An 18,472-nucleotide genomic window follows, 5' to 3' on the forward strand; every position below is an offset into this window, starting at 1 on the left:
CTCCTCCTAACACTTGGGGGCTGCAGCAGGGTCCCCGCTCTCCTTTCAGGCTGGGGAGGGGCTCCAGGGCCTCTTGTAGAATCGTAGAATCATAGAATATCAGGGTTGGAAGGGACCTCAGGAGGTCATCTAGTCCAACCCCCTGTTCAAAGCAGGATCAATCCCCAATTAAATCATCCCAGCCAGGGCTTTGTCAAGCCTAACCTTAAAAACTTCTAAGGAAGGAATTACTCCCTAGGTAATGCATTCCAGTGTTTCACCACCCTCTTAGTGAAAAAGTTTTTCCTAATATCCAACCTAAACCTCCCCCACTGCAACCTGAGACCATTACTCCTTGTCCTGTCCTCTTCTACCACGGAGAATAGTCTAGAACCATCCTCTCTGGAACCACCTCTGAGGTAGTTGAAAGCAGCTATCAAATCCCCCCTCATTCTTCTCTTCTGCAGACTAAACAATCCCAGTTCCCTCAGCCTCTCCTCATAAGTCATGTGTTCCAGACCCCAATCATTTTTGTTGCCCTTCGCTGGACTCTCTCCAATTTATCCACATCCTTCTTGTAGTGTGGGGCCCAAAACTGGACACAGTACTCCAGATGAGGCCTCACCAATGTCGAATAGAGGGGAATGATCACGTCCCTCGATCTGCTCGCTATGCCCCTACTTATACATCCCAAAATGCCATTGGCCTTCTTGGCAACAAGGGCACACTGCTGACTCATATCCAGCTTCTCGTCCACTGTCACCCCTAGGTCCTTTTCCGCAGAACTGCTGCCTAGCCATTAGGTCCCTAGTCTGTAGCTGTGCATTGGGTTCTTCCGTCCTAAGTGCAGGACCCTGCACTTATCCTTATTGAACCTCATCAGATTTCTTTTGGCCAAATCCTCCAATTTGTCTAGGTCCCTCTGTATCCTATCCCTGCCCTCCAGTGTATCTACCACTCCTCCCAGTTTAGTATCATCCGCAAATTTGCTGAGAGTGCAATCCACACCATCCTCCAGATCATTTATGAAGATATTGAACAAAACCGGCCCCAGGACCGACCCCTGGGGCACTCCACTTGACACCGGCTGCCAACTAGATATGGAGCCATTGATCACTACCCGTTGAGCCCGACAATCTAGCCAACTTTCTACCCACCTTATAGTGCATTCATCCAGCCCATACTTCTTTAACTTGCTGACAAGAATACTGTGGGAGACCGTGTCAAAAGCTTTGCTAAAGTCAAGAAACAATACATCCACTGCTTTCCCTTCATCCACAGAACCAGTAATCTCATCATAGAAGGCGATTAGATTAGTCAGGCATGACCTTCCCTTGGTGAATCCATGCTGACTGTTCCTGATCACTTTCCTCTCATGTAAGTGCTTCAGGATTGATTCTTTGAGGACCTGCTCCATGATTTTTCCAGGGATTGAGGTGAGACTGACTGGCCTGTAGTTCCCAGGATCCTCCTCCTTCCCTTTTTTAAAGATTGGCACGACATTAGCCTTTTTCCAGTCATCTGGGACTTCCCCCGTTCGCCACGAGTTTTCAAAGATAATGGCCAATGGCTCTGCAATCACAGCCGCCAATTCCTTTAGCACTCTCGGATGCAACTCGTCCGGCCCCACGGACTTGTGCACGTCCAGCTTTTCTAAATAGTCCCTAACCATCTCTTTCTCCACAGAGGGCTGGCCATCTACTCCCCATGTTGTGATGCCCAGCGCAGCAGTCTGGGAGCTGGCCTTGTTAGTGAAGACAGAGGCAAAAAAAGCATTGAGTACATTAGCTTTTCCCAGATCCTCTGTCACTAGGTTGCCTCCCTCATTCATTAAGGGGCCCACACTTTCCTTGGCTTTTTTCTTGTTGCCAACATACCTGAAGACACCCTTCTTGTTACTCTTGACGTCTCTTGCTAGCTGCAGCTACAGGTGCGATTTGGCCCTCCTGATTTCACTCCTGCATGCCCGAGCAATATTTTTATACTCTTCCCTGGTCATATGTCCAACCTTCCACTTCTTGGAAGCTTCTTTTTTATGTTTAAGATCCGCTAGGATTTCACCGTTAAGCCAAGCTGGTCGCCTGCCATATTTATTATTCTTTTGACACATCGGGATGGTTTGTCCACTGAACCTCAACAGGGATTCCTTGAAATACAGCCAACTCTGGACTCCTTTTCCCTTCATGTTAGTCCCCCAGGGGATCCTACCCATCCGTTCCCTGAGGGAGTCAAAGTCTGCTTTCCTGAAGTCCAGGGTCCGTATCCTGCTGCTTACCTTTCTTCCCTGTGTCAGGATCGTGAACTCCACCAACTCATGGTCACTGCCTCCCAGATTCCCATCCACTTTTGCTTCCCCCACTAATTCTTCCCAGTTTGTGAGCAGCAGGTCAAGAAAAGCTCCCCCCCTAGTTGGCTCCTCTAGCACTTGCACTTGGAAATTGTCCCCTACGCTTTCCAAAAACTTCTTGGATTGTCTATGCACCGCTGTATTGTTCTCCCAGCAGATATCAGGAAAATTAAAGTCACCCATGAGAACCAGGGTGTGCGATCTAGTAGCTTCTGTGAGTTGCCGGAAGAAAGCCTCATCCACCTCATCCCCCTGGTCCGGTGGTCTATAGCAGACTCCCACCACTACCTCACTCTTGTTGCTCACACTTCTAAACTTAATCCAGAGACACTGGATTTTCCCCGGCTCTGGCCTATAAAAGTGGGGAGGGGCAGAGGAGCTGACCTGTTGCTCACAGGATGGGTGGGGGAAGGAGAGGGAGATTGAGCTCTGATTGGTTTCTCTGCAGATGGCCAATCAGAAGACGGCTTCCCCCCTTCCTTTCCCCTCCCACTCGTCTGCGTTGCAGACTAAAATTTGCTATCTTAATGTCGCTTTGGGGAATGGAATGTGATGCATGCATAATATTTGAAAGGGGCCTCATCCCTGAAAGCAAAAGTACAGAATGTGATCCAGCTCCAACACTAATTAAAATACAAGAGAAGGGGTTTTTTTTGTTCTCGCATGTAGTTTTTTCAAAAAATCCTGCAGCACACCTGTTCAGGCCTGATGGCACACCCTAATCCTTGTTTGGAAAATACACCACTCTAAGGAGTGCCTGGTGGTAGTGCAGCGGTAAAACAGTCTGTGATGATGGGATATGGAAAGGGCTACTGTAAACCATTGGAACTGATCCACAAAACCAGTAGGTTTTATTTTTAAAGCACAAAAGGTAAAGTTCATTAATAGGTCACAGTGGAGGTTGGCAGGCTAAAAGCTTGAGCCAACAGCTGTATTGTGAGCAGGCGAGAAGTATTGTTTCTCATTTTCTTCCAATTATGTTGTGAAGGGGGTAGGGGGTCACACAAATACCTAGATAGGGTCCTTGCCTTCTCTGTTCTTTGGAGGAGCAATGTACAAAATTCCTGCTCTCAAATGGACAGATATTTGTGAATTTCAAGACAGTGACTTTTGTTTTTCATGTTGTATTACTGTGTGAAACATACTTCAAATTGAAACTGAATGCTGTGAAAATTATTGGTTTTGACTGTACACCCTGCTGGAAGAGTGAATTTTGCTTTGGAGGAGGAAGGTGTTCCCATTGTCAGATTTAAAAACATAAATAAATCAGTAACTGCAGGAGACACACTATGACACACAGGAGTCAACTATGTAGGCCAAGTAGCTTTTAGCTACTGCTTTGAAGACATGGCTAACATCCTGTGGTATTCAATTGGCTTTGGATCGATGCGAGGACACTTACTGCAAATTCAGGGAAGATTTGACATGTTTTAGCCTTAGAATGGAAAGACTGTGGCATGGCTTGTATTGTGCAGGTATGGGGTGAGCAGAACCACCATTGAATGCTGTTTTTTTAACTGCTCCTCTTTCTTCAGTGCATGATGATCCCTATAAATCAAATGAGGACAAAAACAAGGGATTCAGAATATTTGAAAACACCCAAGCAAGCAGTGAGGATAAGGGAATGTAGTTTCCAGAAATCTGCTGGAGTCTGTTATTAATGAGATTAAAAGTCAGTTACTGTACAATGAAGCAGTTTCTTCTTTCTTTACCTATTATGCTCAACTGGGGCAAGAATATCCCACTACAAGAATTACTTTTAATAAGGGGGTTGTTTTACTGTAGGAATTTGGCATGAATGGAATCCCCCTACAGATTTTTTGCTTTTTTTTCCTTTTGGCAAACCTTATTTGATTCCTTATTCCTTTCATAGTGCAGAAATCACCGTAGCTACGTATAGTTTACTCCATTGAGTATGGTTGCAGGAATGTGCACTATTCTGGCAATAGTGTGGTGCGTGGCAATATATTAATGGTGTTAAGACCCACAAAAATGGAGACTTTTTACAAGAAAAAAATCCTGAAGTGAAACTGGAATTTTTTTAAAATTAAATTTTAAAATGTAGGATTATATGCTCCCTTTCATTTACACAGTGTGAAGAGCCACAGAACGCACAAATCCCATGGAGGGAGGGTCAGAGTGGGAAGCTCAGCTCTGCATAGTTGAGGAGGTACAATTAGGGGGCAGATTTAGGGCAAAAGCCTAACTTGAACTCCATCAGAAATTGAGGTCCTTTCCTCCCTCCCAAGTTATTTTTAGACCATGGCTGGTGTGTGTGAACAAGAGTCAATGCTAGGGTGACCATATTTCCCAAAGGGAAAACTGGATGCCGTGTGGCGCTGGCCCAAGCCACTCGGCTGAGAGCCCACCCAGTGTGGAGCTGGCCTGAGCCACTTGCCTGAGCCGCTCCCCAAACCCCATGTGTGGAGCCGGCCCAAGCTGCTCACCCAAGATCTGCCTACCCCCCATGCTAGGCTGGGGCTGGTGTTGCTGCTTGCTCAAGCCCTCCCTGCCCGCCTCCTGAACCCTCCCTCTCTCCCACATGGGGCTGGCATCACTGCTCCCCCACCGCATGTTCCTCCTCACTCCACTTCTTTGACAAAAGTGGGCATTTGTCCCGTTTCCTCTTGTCAACTGATCAAGTTGACAAGAACAAACGGGATAAATGCCTACTTTTGCCAGAAAAGTCTAAACGGCCAGGTCTTAAAAAAAAAAAAAAAAACCTGTCCTGGCCAAAATGGGATGTATGGTCACCCTAGTCAATGCTGTAAGTCAGAGGAGGGGACATGAGAGAGGCTAAGGCAGGGTATAGATGCCTGGAAAGACTACAGGGCTAATCCCCATGCATGGCTATTGCAAACCACTCCCTCGCCCAAATCTACACCACCGCAGGCTGTACCTCTCAGCACCCGTGAATTTGTTCTCCCTTTGGACACATTTTAAGATGAGGCCCCCTAATTAATGAGGCTTTTCTCCAATAGATTCTAACATTTCTGAAGTAGGTCAGATTATGCGTCTGAACTGTGGCCACTCTCACTCCTCAGGCTTCTAGCCCAGCCGGTCCTAGTCCCTGCCCCTCCCCTGTTTCTCAGTCTCCATCTCGCCACCCCAGACTCATTGTCCTAGAGTGCTACTCACTTCTGGTCTCATTGCCTAGCCAGTCCCAATGTCTGCGCTCCTGGGTCCCAGTTTCCCTCAGCCAGCCTCCAGTCCCAGGCTCCTTGTTCCAGTTTCCCCTCTCCTCCACAAGCTCCTTGTCCCAGACTACTTCCCCCAACCCCCTCCAGTCTAGCTCTTGTCTCCTTAGCAATCAAATCAAGCAGCTTCCTCCTCCATAAGAACAGCCATGCTCGGTCAGACCAGTGATCCATTTTGCTCAGTGTCCAGTCTCTGACAGTGGCCAGTGCCAGGTGCTTCAGAAGGAATGAAGAGAACAGGGGAATTTTGAGTGATTCATCCAGTCCCAGCTTCCGGCAGTTGAAGGGTTAGGGAAAGCTGGAGGATGAGGTTGCATCCCTGACCACTGAGGCGAATAGCCATTGATGGACCAATCCTCCATGAACTTCTCATTCTTTTTTTTTAACTCTGTTATACTTTTGGCCTTCACAACATCTGGCAACGAGTTCTACAGGTGGACTGTGTGTTGGGTGAAGAAGTCTTTCCTTTTGTTTGTTTTAAACCTGCTGCCTATTAATTTCATTGGGTGACCCCTGGTTCTTGTGTTATGTGAAGGGGTAAATAGCATTTCCTTATTCACTTTCTCCACACCAGTCATTATTTTATATTCCTCTGTCATGTCCCTCCTTAGTTGTCTCTTTTCCAAGCCAAACAGTCCCTGTCTTTTTAATCTCTCCTCCTATGAAAGCTGTTCCATAATTCTAATAATTTTTGTTGCCCTTTTCTGTACCTTTTCTAGTTCAAATGTATTTTTTGAGATGGGATGACCAGAACTGCACACAGTATTCAAGATGTGGGCATATCATGGATTTATATCATGGCATTATGATATTTTGTTTTATTTCCTGTCCCTTTCCTAATGGTCCCTAACATTCTTTTAGCTTTTTTGACAGCTGCAGCACATTGAGCAGATGTTTTCAGAGGATTATCAAATGACTCCAAGATCTTCCTTGAGTGGTAACAGCTAATTTAGACCCCATCATTTTATATGTGTAGTTGGGATTATTTTTTCCAATGTGCATTATTTTGCACTTATGAACATTGAATTTCATCTGCCATTTTGTCACCCAGACACCCAGTTTTGTGAGATTCCCTTTGTAACTCTTCACAGGCAGCTTTGGACTTAACTGTCTTGAGTAATATTTTTATCGTCTGCAAAATTTGCGACCCTGCAGTTCACTTCCTTTTCCAGATCATTTATGAATATGTTGAACAGCATCGGTCCCAGTACAGATCCTTGGGGGACCCCGCTATTTACCTCTCTCCATTGTGAAAACTGTCTATTTCTACCCTTGGTTTCCTGTCTTTTAACCAGTTACTGTTCTTTGCACACTGGCAGGGGTCATTGATAGCACAAGGGAAAGAGAGGCACTCTGCCCTCAATTTCAGTACCTGGGCTTGATTTCAGTCACAGGGAAAGTCCTGTTAGGACTGAGGCTGGAGCATGCTCAGAGCAGACAGTTTTCAGGGAATTTAGCTGCAAAGCTCTAGGAAGTCTCAAGTGAGCATGTACAAACTGCAATTTTTCAAAGGTTTACAACTTTGTCAGATTTGGTTGGATTATCATGGGGAAAGCAAAAGAGACATCCCTGACATGCAGGTCACTGCCTGCCAAGCTTCAACTCCCTGCTCCAAAGCATGGGGATGCCAGAGTTTCTCGACCAAAAAGTTACCAGTATTTAACACAGGCAAACAACATATTTTCCCTATGTCTCTTCCTTGGAAACAGCTGAACAGTTTTATCTGAAATTTTTCAAAAAAATTCAGCCTGAAGCAGATACCTGGTGTGGAAAGTTTCAGCCCAAACAGTTATTTTGACAGAGTTACAAACAACTGAAAACAGGGTCTTAGAATGGGAAGTGTCAGGCAGTCTTAACAGGTAGCACTACCAGCCTCACCTATAATAAGCTGTGGGAGGAGGAATCATACTTTTCACCCTGTATTGCTTGTTTCTTTTTTTAAAAAAATTTCAAAAAAAATGTTTCAAATTTTGTTTTATAGTCATTTTTTGTCCTCGCTACTGTCTGGCTCTCTTGTACTAGCAAAATGATGGTATTTGGATCCCAACACTGCAGGGGAATGTTCACATGCACAAAGTTGTCTTTCAGTGTGAATAATTCTAATGCAGCTTTGGTGTACAGTCTTATTTAAATGCAAAACATAATTTTTGTCTTAAATGAAATTGTCCTTTGGAATCATAGAATCATAGAATATCAGGGTTGGAAGGGACCTCAGGAGGTCATCTAGTCCAACCCCCTGCTCAAAAGCAGGACCCATACCCAATTAAATCATCCCAGCCAGGGCTTTGTCAAGCCTGACCTTAAAAACTTCTAAGGAAGGAGATTCCACCACCTCCCTAGGCAACGCATTCCAGTGTTTCACCACCCTCCTAGTGAAAAAGTTTTTCCTAATATCCAACCTGAACCTACCCCACTGCAACTTGAAAACATGATGTAATTTTAAACTTTGCCTACTGGGACTATGAAGTTGCTGTTTACATTTCATTGTCAGCATTGCTTTTGATACTGATAGGGTGGCTCTTTAAAACCAGCTGACACATCCCAGTTGACTTTTAAGTATTTTAACTAAGTAGCAGTTGTCATAGGATTGTAAATGAGTAACATTCCTGAATTTTTCTGTATGTCATAGTCTCGCTCTGTATCATAGTGAAAAATAAAATGGTGGAGATGCTTGGTCTGAACAACTTATTTTTAACACGAAAGTTTGTGAATCTGTTTATTTTCATCCGTGTTTATGCAAAATAGAAGGTTGCATTTTCCCTAGTAGGATTATGCTGTGCAAAGCAGATATTAAGCTCCCATAAGATACAAAAGGGCCTTTGTGTTCTCTCACATCTGTCTCTGCATAAACAGCTATGTTAACCCTTTAGGGCTGTACAGAGTTCCTTTCTTTTATTGAAGTGACTGTCTCAGCAAGGACTGAAGCCTCTCCATTTAAAAAAAAACAAACAAAAAATCAAAATCCAATATGGTGGTGTTGGGTTGTGTAAACCTCCAAAAGAAACAATGAGTCTCTTTATGGAGGAGTCCCACAAGAAAGCATAGAGAATTCATGTTTTATTGCATTGCGTCTTACACAAATAGTCTAGTGGTAGGTTGGAAGAGCTTTCTTAAAGGCCATATTGTAAAGCAGCCTGGCATTTTATTTCTTCGGCCATTCCTGCTGTCAGCCTTTCCATCAGACAGGGGTTTGAACTCTGTTATTAGTGGAACTTGGCATAAAAGTTCTTCTCACTGATGTAATTGCTTTTCTTTGCCTTCTCCAGAACCTGAACAATATCAGCTTGGTCAGGTGTTAGAGTAACCGTTCTCTGTGTGTTGCACTCTCTTTACTAAATAGTTTCTCTCTCTTAATTTAAAGTCGCTTTTCCACGTGTTAGGCCATAATACAGACTTTTCCCTTTCGATACCTATATTTTGTGTTTATGTTAAATTAATTTGGAAGTTTAGAGTGCATGCATAGCGATGTGCACTCTGAATGCAGCTCCTATCATCCTTATTTCTTATTGTGGGACCGGCAGGAGACTTTTCAATAATTGCATCAAAGGTCCATTAACGATCTTGTCTATGTTGTGGACTGCAGTGAAGCTTGGAGGATGAAAATTAATTCAGTGGTGCTGTGAATATTCCTAAAACCTTATTTGAGGTCTGGACCCAAGTATCACATCATAGAGTGAAGCACATCAGTGTGGAATGCTGTTGGTTTTTTTTTCCAGAAAATTGTTCTATTGTTTGACATGAATCCAGGAAACTCTAAGGGTGAAATCCTGGTCCCGTTGAAATCAATTGCAAAATTCCCATTGGGTCTAGGATTTCACCATAGGTGGGGTTTGAAGACTCTCAGGGCTTGCTTGCATACATACAAACTTGCACAGATTTAATTAATCACTTTAATTAAACTAATGTAAACCTCTGAATGGACACCCTTATTTTGGGCTGAGTGTCGTATTTCACCTGTTCCCAATTGACTTAAGCAAAACTAAAAAAGCCACTTTTGTACAGAAATACGTGTGTCCCTATGGGTTTAACTATAGTATGTCTACACTGCAAAAAAAGGTGTGGACTAACCAGAGTTGAGAAAACTTGGGTTAAAATAACAGTTGAAGATACAGCAACTCAGCTTTTAACTTGGGTAAGCAGTTTGAGTACAACCCTGGCAGTCCTATATGCTTGAACTTGGGCTGCTAACCCAAGTTAAAAGTTGAGTTCTCTCCCCTTCACTGGTATTTTAACCCAAGGTAAGAACACACCTTTGTGCAGTGTAGTTATACCCTCTCTCTGTTTAAATTCACACCTCATGTTCTGCCAGGGCAGCTTTCCCAGATAGACAAGGTCTCAGACGTCTACCAACAAAAGCAAGGAAATTTAGGAGTCCAGAGGTCTTCCTGGATTTAACTCTGAGCAGCACAGTGTGGCAGCACAGTTGGTAAATTCTTTGTAGGTAAAATCTGAGGCCTCAGGCTGCTCCCACTGTCTCCTGGGATTATGGAGGAGCTCACTGGCAAAACTGTCAAACCTAGAGCTGAGAGGCGCTGCTGGCGTGGTGCAGTGCCTGCTTGGCTTCCCTTCTTAAAATGCCACCTCTCAAGCCAGCCTTTGCCTCAGAGAACCCAGTTTGCAAGTTTCGCAGATTCTCCTACATATCAGTGAGTTTACAGCGGTAAGAAAACATCAGCTGGGAGCTATGCTGTGTTACGTGTATCACACGGGTGGGTTATTAACTGGTAATATAGACTAACAGACTAGTGAATACCCACTTCGTCCGATGCATGTAGTGGAAATTTCCAGAGGCAGGCATTAATATCCCTGCCTCTGGAAATTTCCACTACATGCATCCGATGAAGTGGGTATTCACCCATGAAAGCTTATGCTCCAGTACGTCTGTTAGTCTAAAAGGTGCCACAAGACTCTTTGCCACTTTTACACATCCAGACTAATACGGCCACCCCTCTGATAATTGGTAATAGTTTAATGTTGCACTTGGGAATTGAGGTTGATAAAAATGCCATACATCTTCATTAAGAAAAGGAGTACTTGTGGCACCTTAGAGACTAACCAATTTATTTGAGCATAAGCTTTTGTGAGCTACAGCTCACTTCATCGGATGCTGTAGCTCACAAAAGCTTATGCTCAAATAAATTGGTTAGTCTCTAAGGTGCCACAAGTCCTCCTTTTCTTTTTGTGAGTACAGACTAACACGGCTGTTACTCTGAAACCTATCTTCATTAAGGAATTTCTTTAGACTGAGAGTTGGTACATATTGCTGGTATAGGGACAAGTTGTGACCAGGGCACTCTGTCATGTTGGCAGAGGTTTTGCAAAACCTAAACCCAGTAGAAATGTTTCCATAGATCTCTAATTCCAATGAAAACATTTTTTATTTGGATTATTTGTTCCCCTGTAATGTTTCTAAACCAAACTTTGGAGCTTTGTGCTAGTGCATGAAAACCAGGTGAAACAAATTAATCCATTCTCGCTGATCAAGTTGAGTGAAATACAAAAAGGAAAAAAAAAAGTATTAATGGCAAGAAGTGTAAACTAGATTTTAAAAATTCCTTTAATATGAATAATTGAAGAGGTTAGAAGACTTGTTGGAATTTATAGAATGATTTTTTTTAAACCTGACATTCTTTTTAAAATTTGATCTTTGAATATTTATTAAAATTCAAACATGACATTTCACTGCATCTACCATGGGAAAGAATTGTACTGGTGAATTTTCTAGTGTCGGCACATGCTTATTTCTGTACAGAATACAATGAAATTCCACCTCAGTTTGAACCTTTACAGTAAGAGTTGAGAAATGTTTTATCCCTCTAGGATTTAAATGAATTTTACAGTGAACAAATGCTTAAACATTTGGCAGAGTGAATGAATGTGTGCTTTGATAAGAGATAACAAAGGCCATAACTGAGACATTAAAGTGCACTTTGGGTCAGTGTGGTTCACTTACCCTTGTAAAAATTTATGAATCCCAAAGTGAACTTTATTTATTATAGTTCAATCACATTAAACAAATAGGACTTTGGAACTAGGAATCTAAAGCACCATTCAGCGTTTTCGCTGCATGTTCATGAGAGCAGCATACTTAACCTTTTAATGAGAAGGAGGAGAAATTTATTTACTTTATGGACTGGAGTAGTGTCAGCTCTGGATAGGTAATCAATGGTGACCTGGACTTGATCTTTCAGACAAGAGAATCACTATCTTCAGCAGTTGCTTCACTCAGACAAGCTAACATGGTGGGGATTGGTGAGGAGTTTTTGTGCATCCAAGCACTATAAAGCTAACGACCCGAGTTTCCTGATGCTGGCTGATACTGCATAGTGTCACCCTGGAGAAGTCTGCAGAGGCATTGCTAGCTATCACTGCCCAGTGTATCTTTCTGTGGGCGCACGGAGCAAGGAATGCAGAAGTGGAATGAATTCTTCTGCAGGGAGCAGGGCAAAATGAGGAGTTCAAAGAAACTCAGGAAAAACGGAAATCAGCTGCCAGTTCTTTCAGTGAGGAGGAAGATATCAAGCACTGATCCTTTCATTCATTTTCTCCCCCAAAACAGTGCCTGCGCTCCGATGCTACGGGTCCTGAGTCAGCGAAGCACGTGCTTAAATGTTTTGCTGAATGGAGGCCTTTGAAAGGAAAAGATGCTAAGTCTCTGATTAGCTATTTCCTGCCAACTACATCCTTTCAATATGCAGTGGGACTATGTATTTGACTTGATTTGAGACTTAGCAGCACATTCAATTTCCTGTAGCTTATTTTCTACCAGAAACTGTTGGTGTAAATCAACAAGTACCTTTAAAATACAATTTTGTAAATGGTTAATTTAGCAAAATTACAATATGAAAATATTTAAAGGTCATGCTTTTCCTCATGTACTGTAAACCATACTAATTGGTGTATTGTGTTCTAGTCCTGCCTGGCATATCCTATAGAGAATCCCAAAGAGTCTTGTTAAGCAGTGTTTGTTTCAGATTTTACCAGTACAGGGACTAAACCATTTTAGCTGTTGCTGAAGCCCAGATACTTGCTGCCTCTGGTTGTCTGTTGCCTCAGCAAATTTGAGTGGATTATTAACAAAATATAAAACTGGTTGCATCATCTGAATCTTTGATGGGCACATGCCTGACTTCGGTGCAGAATTTGTGTGTAGTTGGGTACAAACAAAAGTCTCCCATAAATGAGTATCTTTAAAACAAGCTTTAAAAATCTTGCTCCAAATTTGAAAACAGTGTGGAATTTCAAACCCAGACAATATTTTAAACTTTCCTCCTTTCTCTTTAAATTTCAGAACTGTTTAATAAAGCATGATGAGAATGGTTACTCGGCAGTGGTGGGAGACTTTGGTTTAGCTGAGAAAATCCCTGATTGCAGGTATGTGGATTCTTCAGTACTAATCCAAATGAAGAGTCAGTGTGCTGCAGTTCTGTGATCTATGGAACTGAATGCCTGAGGGTTGTTACGTTTTGCTAGAACTCACAGAAAACAACCACTGATTTCAGTCTGAAGCTACAAGCTAGATGGAGACTTGGATAGTGGCACTTTTTCTTTCAATGTTCCAATGATCAGAGAGCTCGCCCAGGCATTTCAATAGGTCTCCAAAGCAGGATAGATTTACTTTTATATTTTTGTAAAGAACTCTGGGTGACTTATACTGAATGCTCACTTCACTGCTTCTTGGTTTCACAGCCAGTGTCCAAAAACATTAAAGTAGAGGAGGCCTCTTTCACCTCTGGTCTAGTAGTTGAAATTCAGGGTTGTAACTATCTGATGGCTGTTTGGCCCATTGTGGAATGAGATGATGATCTCCGTCCATTTGAGGAATGAACAGGTGACTGAATCTCACAAAACACGATCACAATTGGCAGCTGGCCTTTTTTTTTTTTAACCCATCCAGTGTAGAGGCCAAGGATTTGATTAAGCTATCGCCCCATCTGTATATAGTCCTGTGTGTTCAGGATTCTGGGACCATGGAATTTGTCAAAAAATTATGCCTCAGAATTTAAGCTCTAATTAAAATAGCTTCTAGCCTGTATGGCTGTAAGGAAAACATCAGGAACATAAACAATATAGTATTGTCTTACTGAGACTGCAAACAGTCTAAAACAATAGTTCAGGGAGTTGTGAAACTCCCCATTCATCTCAATGGGATGCTGACTCAAACAGTTTTAAATGTCAACACTGTTAACTTTTTCTACTATTGATAAATTCAGCAATAAATCCTGAATTTATTTCTCAATCCCTCACTACCTCCAATTCCTTCAGATGCCAGAAGCCTGAGCAGTCTATTACCAAGTCACCAAAACTTCCAGCTTCCCTTTCTAAGTTGGTGGTGCAGTGATGCATTTTCAGCACACATTTTTGAGATGCATTGGAAATCAAGAATGTAGGAATAGCCTAAAATAAATGCAACTTAGTATCAAAACAAATAACACAAGAGCTACTGTACTGATTGCATTATTCATTTTTAATTAAAACTTTAGTTTTCAAATTTGAACAGTGCAGCCATGTAATGTCCCATTTGCTGACCGCTGTGCCCTAGGGCTTAAGGGAGTGTACCACAGAATGTAGATACCACTAACCTCAGAGACTCAGTTTTTAGAGGTGGTCCTTCAAAATCAGTGTTGCAGCAAGCTTGCACTGCTGCTGTATATGTTCATGAACAAGACTGCAGTTTCTGAATGTGTGGAGATATTGTAGATCAGATTAATACAAATTAAAATCACCTCTGATTGACTGCTTCTCTTAGGTTTTGTTCAGTGGGATTCACCAGATAACCCTACTTAGTGAATTTTTGAAAATTTTAAATAAAATTTGCAAGTCAATTTTCAAGGTTTTTGTTTCTATTTATTGTGTGGGCCTCAGACCAGACTGACTTCTTTCAAAATGGTGAGCAGAATCTTTCTAAATCTTTACAGCCTGTCATCACATTGTCAGGGATAAGACTTCCTGGGTGGAATAACTTTCAGAACTGCTCACAGAGAGCCCTCCAGTCACATAACACAAGAAAAGTCTTTCCCTCTTTGAAAATGTACTTGAAAATAAAGATCTCTGTCAGCCCCTGCACAGATCAGGGGACCTATTCTGCTAACAGCTTGGATGCTGAGGGTCCAAAGACTGATGGCTATAGAGTCTAGAGCTATTGAGGGGGCTTACAGAAAATGAAATTAAATAAATGTTGTTTCAGCAAATTGTAACAGCCTGCTCCTTCATATGCTGTCCTGGGACTCTCAGGACCTTTCCATGTACAAAAGAGTAGAATCCAACATGAATTATATGGAAACCACTCATACTGTCTTTTCTATGCTGAAAAGCTGCTCGTGAAATGTTTTAACTTTTTTCTCTCTCTCTCCCCCACCCTCCTTGAATGCGGAAAGTGAGAAGCTTCCAGTGGTAGGCTCGCCCTTCTGGATGGCACCTGAAGTTCTCAGAGATGAGCCTTATAATGAAAAGGTGGGTATGTTTTTAAATGGAGTGTGGTTATTGGTTATTTCTTTTCAGTGCAGCCTTGGAGGTTTGGGAATATCAAGAGCTTTAAAGTTGTCTTGCCACTGTGACTTAGTGTTTCCTTAGAAGAGTTTGTCGTAAAGGATTCTGAAAAAAGAATGTTTTCTACACTTGAAGCGAGGGTACCAATTCTGACTACAGCTCAGTAGAAACCTAGATAGAATTAAGTGGTCCTTGTGGACTTATACAATTATTTTTGAATTGAAAAATAAAAGATCCACATTTTAGGGTAGAAATTCTACATTTGACATGCCCAGATAAAAGCTGCTAGGGAAAATGCTCGTAAGTTCCTTTCTTTTGAGGCATTGGGAAATGGCTCTGTCAAAGGAGAGCAGTGGAGAAGAGGGAGGTGACTGGGACCTAGAAAACAATATTTTCAGCCAAGCTCTGCTTAACACAGCTTTGTCCACTTGGCATCCCAGAGAAGCTTGCTAGCTGTTAGCTGATTTCCCTCCTGTGAGCGCCACTCTCTGGGGTAAAGTCCACACTCTGCTAGCATTCAACACCAGTGTGCCTTGTGTCCTCCACCTTTAGTTTGCAGAACTGAAGCAGCTGCACAGACATTAGCACATCAAAGCATTATCAAAGTTCCATCTATTTAACTTGTGTTTGGGTGTTCTATTTCTAATTCAGGTCATGTCTATACATACAGCGGTGCAGCTGTACGGATAGAGCTGCAGCACATCTGGTGAAGATGCTCTATGCCAACAGGAAAGAGCTCTCCCGTCGTCCTAAAAAAACACCTCAGTGAGCAGCTGAAGCTATGTGTGGGTGGGAGAAGTTCTCCCGCTGACGCACAACTTGTGCACATGAGCGCGTTTGTCACTGTAACTTGCGACAGTCAGGGGGGTGGAATATTCACACCACTGAGTGACATGAGTTTTGCTGACAGAAACGGTAGTCTCAACATAGCCCAAGAATGCCACTTTACCCAATCTCCTTGGGGCATAAAGGTCTGAAGGAGAAGCAATTGTAAGTTAGCTTTCCCACCAGTGCAGCTGCGCTGCTGAAGCCCTTGGAGAAGAGGCTACCTACACAAACAGGAGACCTGCTCCATCGGCAGAGGTACTCCACCTCCCTGAGAGGTGGTAGCTGTGTCGAGAGCAGAAGCCCTCCTGTTGGCATAGTACAGTCTACGCCGGGGGTTAGGTTGGCATAGTTACGTCACTCAGGGATGTGGATTGCCACACCCCTGAGCGATGTAGTTATACCGACATACATGTGTAGTGTAGACCAGGGCAGGGCTAAGTGTCATGTAAGTATGCCTTGATCCCTGAGGGGGACACCCTGCTACTGCTCTGTAGACCTGGCTTCCATGTTTGCTCAGGTTTAATAACTTGGGCAAATGCCAGATGGCAAGAATCTGTGAAACTCTGACTCCCTGAGAGCAAGTGATAAATGAGTCTGTCTTGTGAATGAACACTGCATCGGGAAAGGGGAGCAGGATTTCATTTGTCTTTACACTGCCAGCGCAGCAGTGTCTGAAGTAAAATTTAACACTCCATTGCAGGAATTTCATTCTAACCGCACTGTGAGCATGTTTCCACTCAGTGAAAATGTGGGAAATGTTACTGTCAGGTGTTCGTCATGGGGCTCTGGGGGTGGATGGCTGCTCTGGACAGCCTTTGAAAATCACCCTGTGGTCAGGAGAAACCCAGTGGCAGATAAGAAGGCTGAGTGTTCATAAATAAGCTATGTGGTTATTTTTTCCTCTCTCAGGCGGATGTGTTCTCCTACGGTATAATTCTCTGTGAGATTATAGCCAGGATACAGGCAGATCCTGACTATCTCCCTCGCACAGAGGTAAGTGGTGAGCATGTATACGGGCTGTGGGAGGTGGGGAGTGCTCATGGGTGATGCTTGGTCATTAATAATTGCAGCATGGCTGCCAAAGACATGACGAATGGCTGTTACAGTTAAGGGGGCCTCTAACAAAGCATCTGTCCTTTGGCAGAGCTTCTTGCAGAGAATGACACTGAGACCACATTTTTAGCACAGGGTTACTCAACCTTCCTCCAACTGAAGATTGCATTGGAAACTTGCCAGGAGGCCAAGAGCTGCACCTAATTGGCATAACATGGAATAGATTGCAGCCACCTTCCTGTTTCATAAAGAGGGGCAGCTTGAAGAGGCTGCCAGTTTCAGCAAGCAGCGCTCCATTATGGATCAAGATGGAATGCTGCATGCTGGGACCAGCATTCTCTGTGGGCCACTCCTCTTTATTAAACAAGTAAGTGGCCATGGGACACATTTTGACCCAGCCCTGTTTTAGTTTATACTGTATTAAGCACCATGAACCTGATCCAGAATCTTTTGAAGTCAGTGCAAATGCTCCCATTGACTTCAGTTCCTCCAGGGCAGATTGGAAGAGGCCCTGGAGGTTTTTCGCCTTCCTCTGTAGCATGGGGCACGGGTCACTTGCTGGAGGATTCTCTGCTCCTTGAAGTCTTTAAACCACGATTTGAGGACTTCAGTAGCTCAGACATAGGTGAGAGGTTTTTCGCAGGAGTGGGTGGGTGAGATTCTGTGGCCTGCCTTGTGCAGGAGGTCAGACTAAATGATCATAATGGTCCCTTCTGACCTTAGTATCTATGATTCTAGGTCAGGCCCCATCTGTTGAGTAGTTTTTGGTCTTCTTTGGGCTGATGTGAAATCCCCTCCCCCTTCTCCAGTTCAAAAAATTTACAACTGCTCAGGATTTAAGCTGTTGTGAAGCAGGTGTTTTCCTTTCTTCCATCTCCCTTCAGAAGGGGACACCTTGAGGGACCTGATGATTTTGCAACTAGTCCCAATGCAAAATATTGCAAAGTTGACCATTTCATCAGTTGGCTGTGATGAAAACTTAGTTTCCGGTTTCGTCACAGACTAACTATGCAGTTCATTTACACAGTTTGAACTAATGATGGGCAAACGTAATAATACAGGATAGAGCTCCCAGAACCACATGAACAACGTTGTATGTGAAAATCTCCTTTGTATTAATTAGACTACAAACTGTGTAATGTTCTCTCCACTGATGTGATCAGTGGCATAGCAGCATGTGCCATAAAATCACCTTGAATAATAAAATGTACTACAAAGCTCTCAAAGGTAGGACCAAATCTGAAAAGTAGTGCTTTTAATTTTATATATTGCCTCACTGGAGCTGGACCAAGCCAATAACCTTAATTTTTTAAACCCATAGACATGATTCAAAACATTTTAAACATGGTGAATTCCCTTCCCTGATCAGCTTTCAGGTTTTGGCAGTTGTTTCTATCTCTCATTCACTCTACCTGCATGGTGTCCCCCCTCCAGACTTTCCCTGTCTCTAGAGGCTTCCTGTTCTTCCTTTTCTGCACTTTGATTCATGGCCCGTTAAGTTTTGCTGTTCATTTTCGTCCCTTTTCGGTCTCATATCTGGTTTCCATGTCCTATTGTCTTTATTGCTCTTGCAGCTGCT

The 18,472-nt window shown here is 43.1% G+C and overlaps 1 protein-coding gene across 5 annotated transcripts in view; it reads left to right on the forward strand.

Annotated features, from left to right (window-relative positions):
* TESK2 (testis associated actin remodelling kinase 2) overlaps positions 1-18,472 on the forward strand; it is a 121,570-nt gene that overhangs the window by 84,417 nt on the left and 18,681 nt on the right. For all 5 annotated transcript variants that reach the window (XM_073357891.1, XM_073357890.1, XM_073357892.1 and 2 more), the window contains 3 exons: positions 12,815-12,897; positions 14,901-14,976; positions 16,750-16,833. In XM_073357891.1, coding sequence (XP_073213992.1) covers positions 12,815-12,897; positions 14,901-14,976; positions 16,750-16,833 — 243 coding nt within the window. The remainder of the gene's footprint in view (positions 1-12,814; positions 12,898-14,900; positions 14,977-16,749; positions 16,834-18,472) is intronic.

The sequence above is a fragment of the Lepidochelys kempii genome, chromosome 8, assembly GCF_965140285.1.
Source record: "Lepidochelys kempii isolate rLepKem1 chromosome 8, rLepKem1.hap1, whole genome shotgun sequence".
NCBI lineage: Eukaryota > Metazoa > Chordata > Testudines > Cheloniidae > Lepidochelys > Lepidochelys kempii.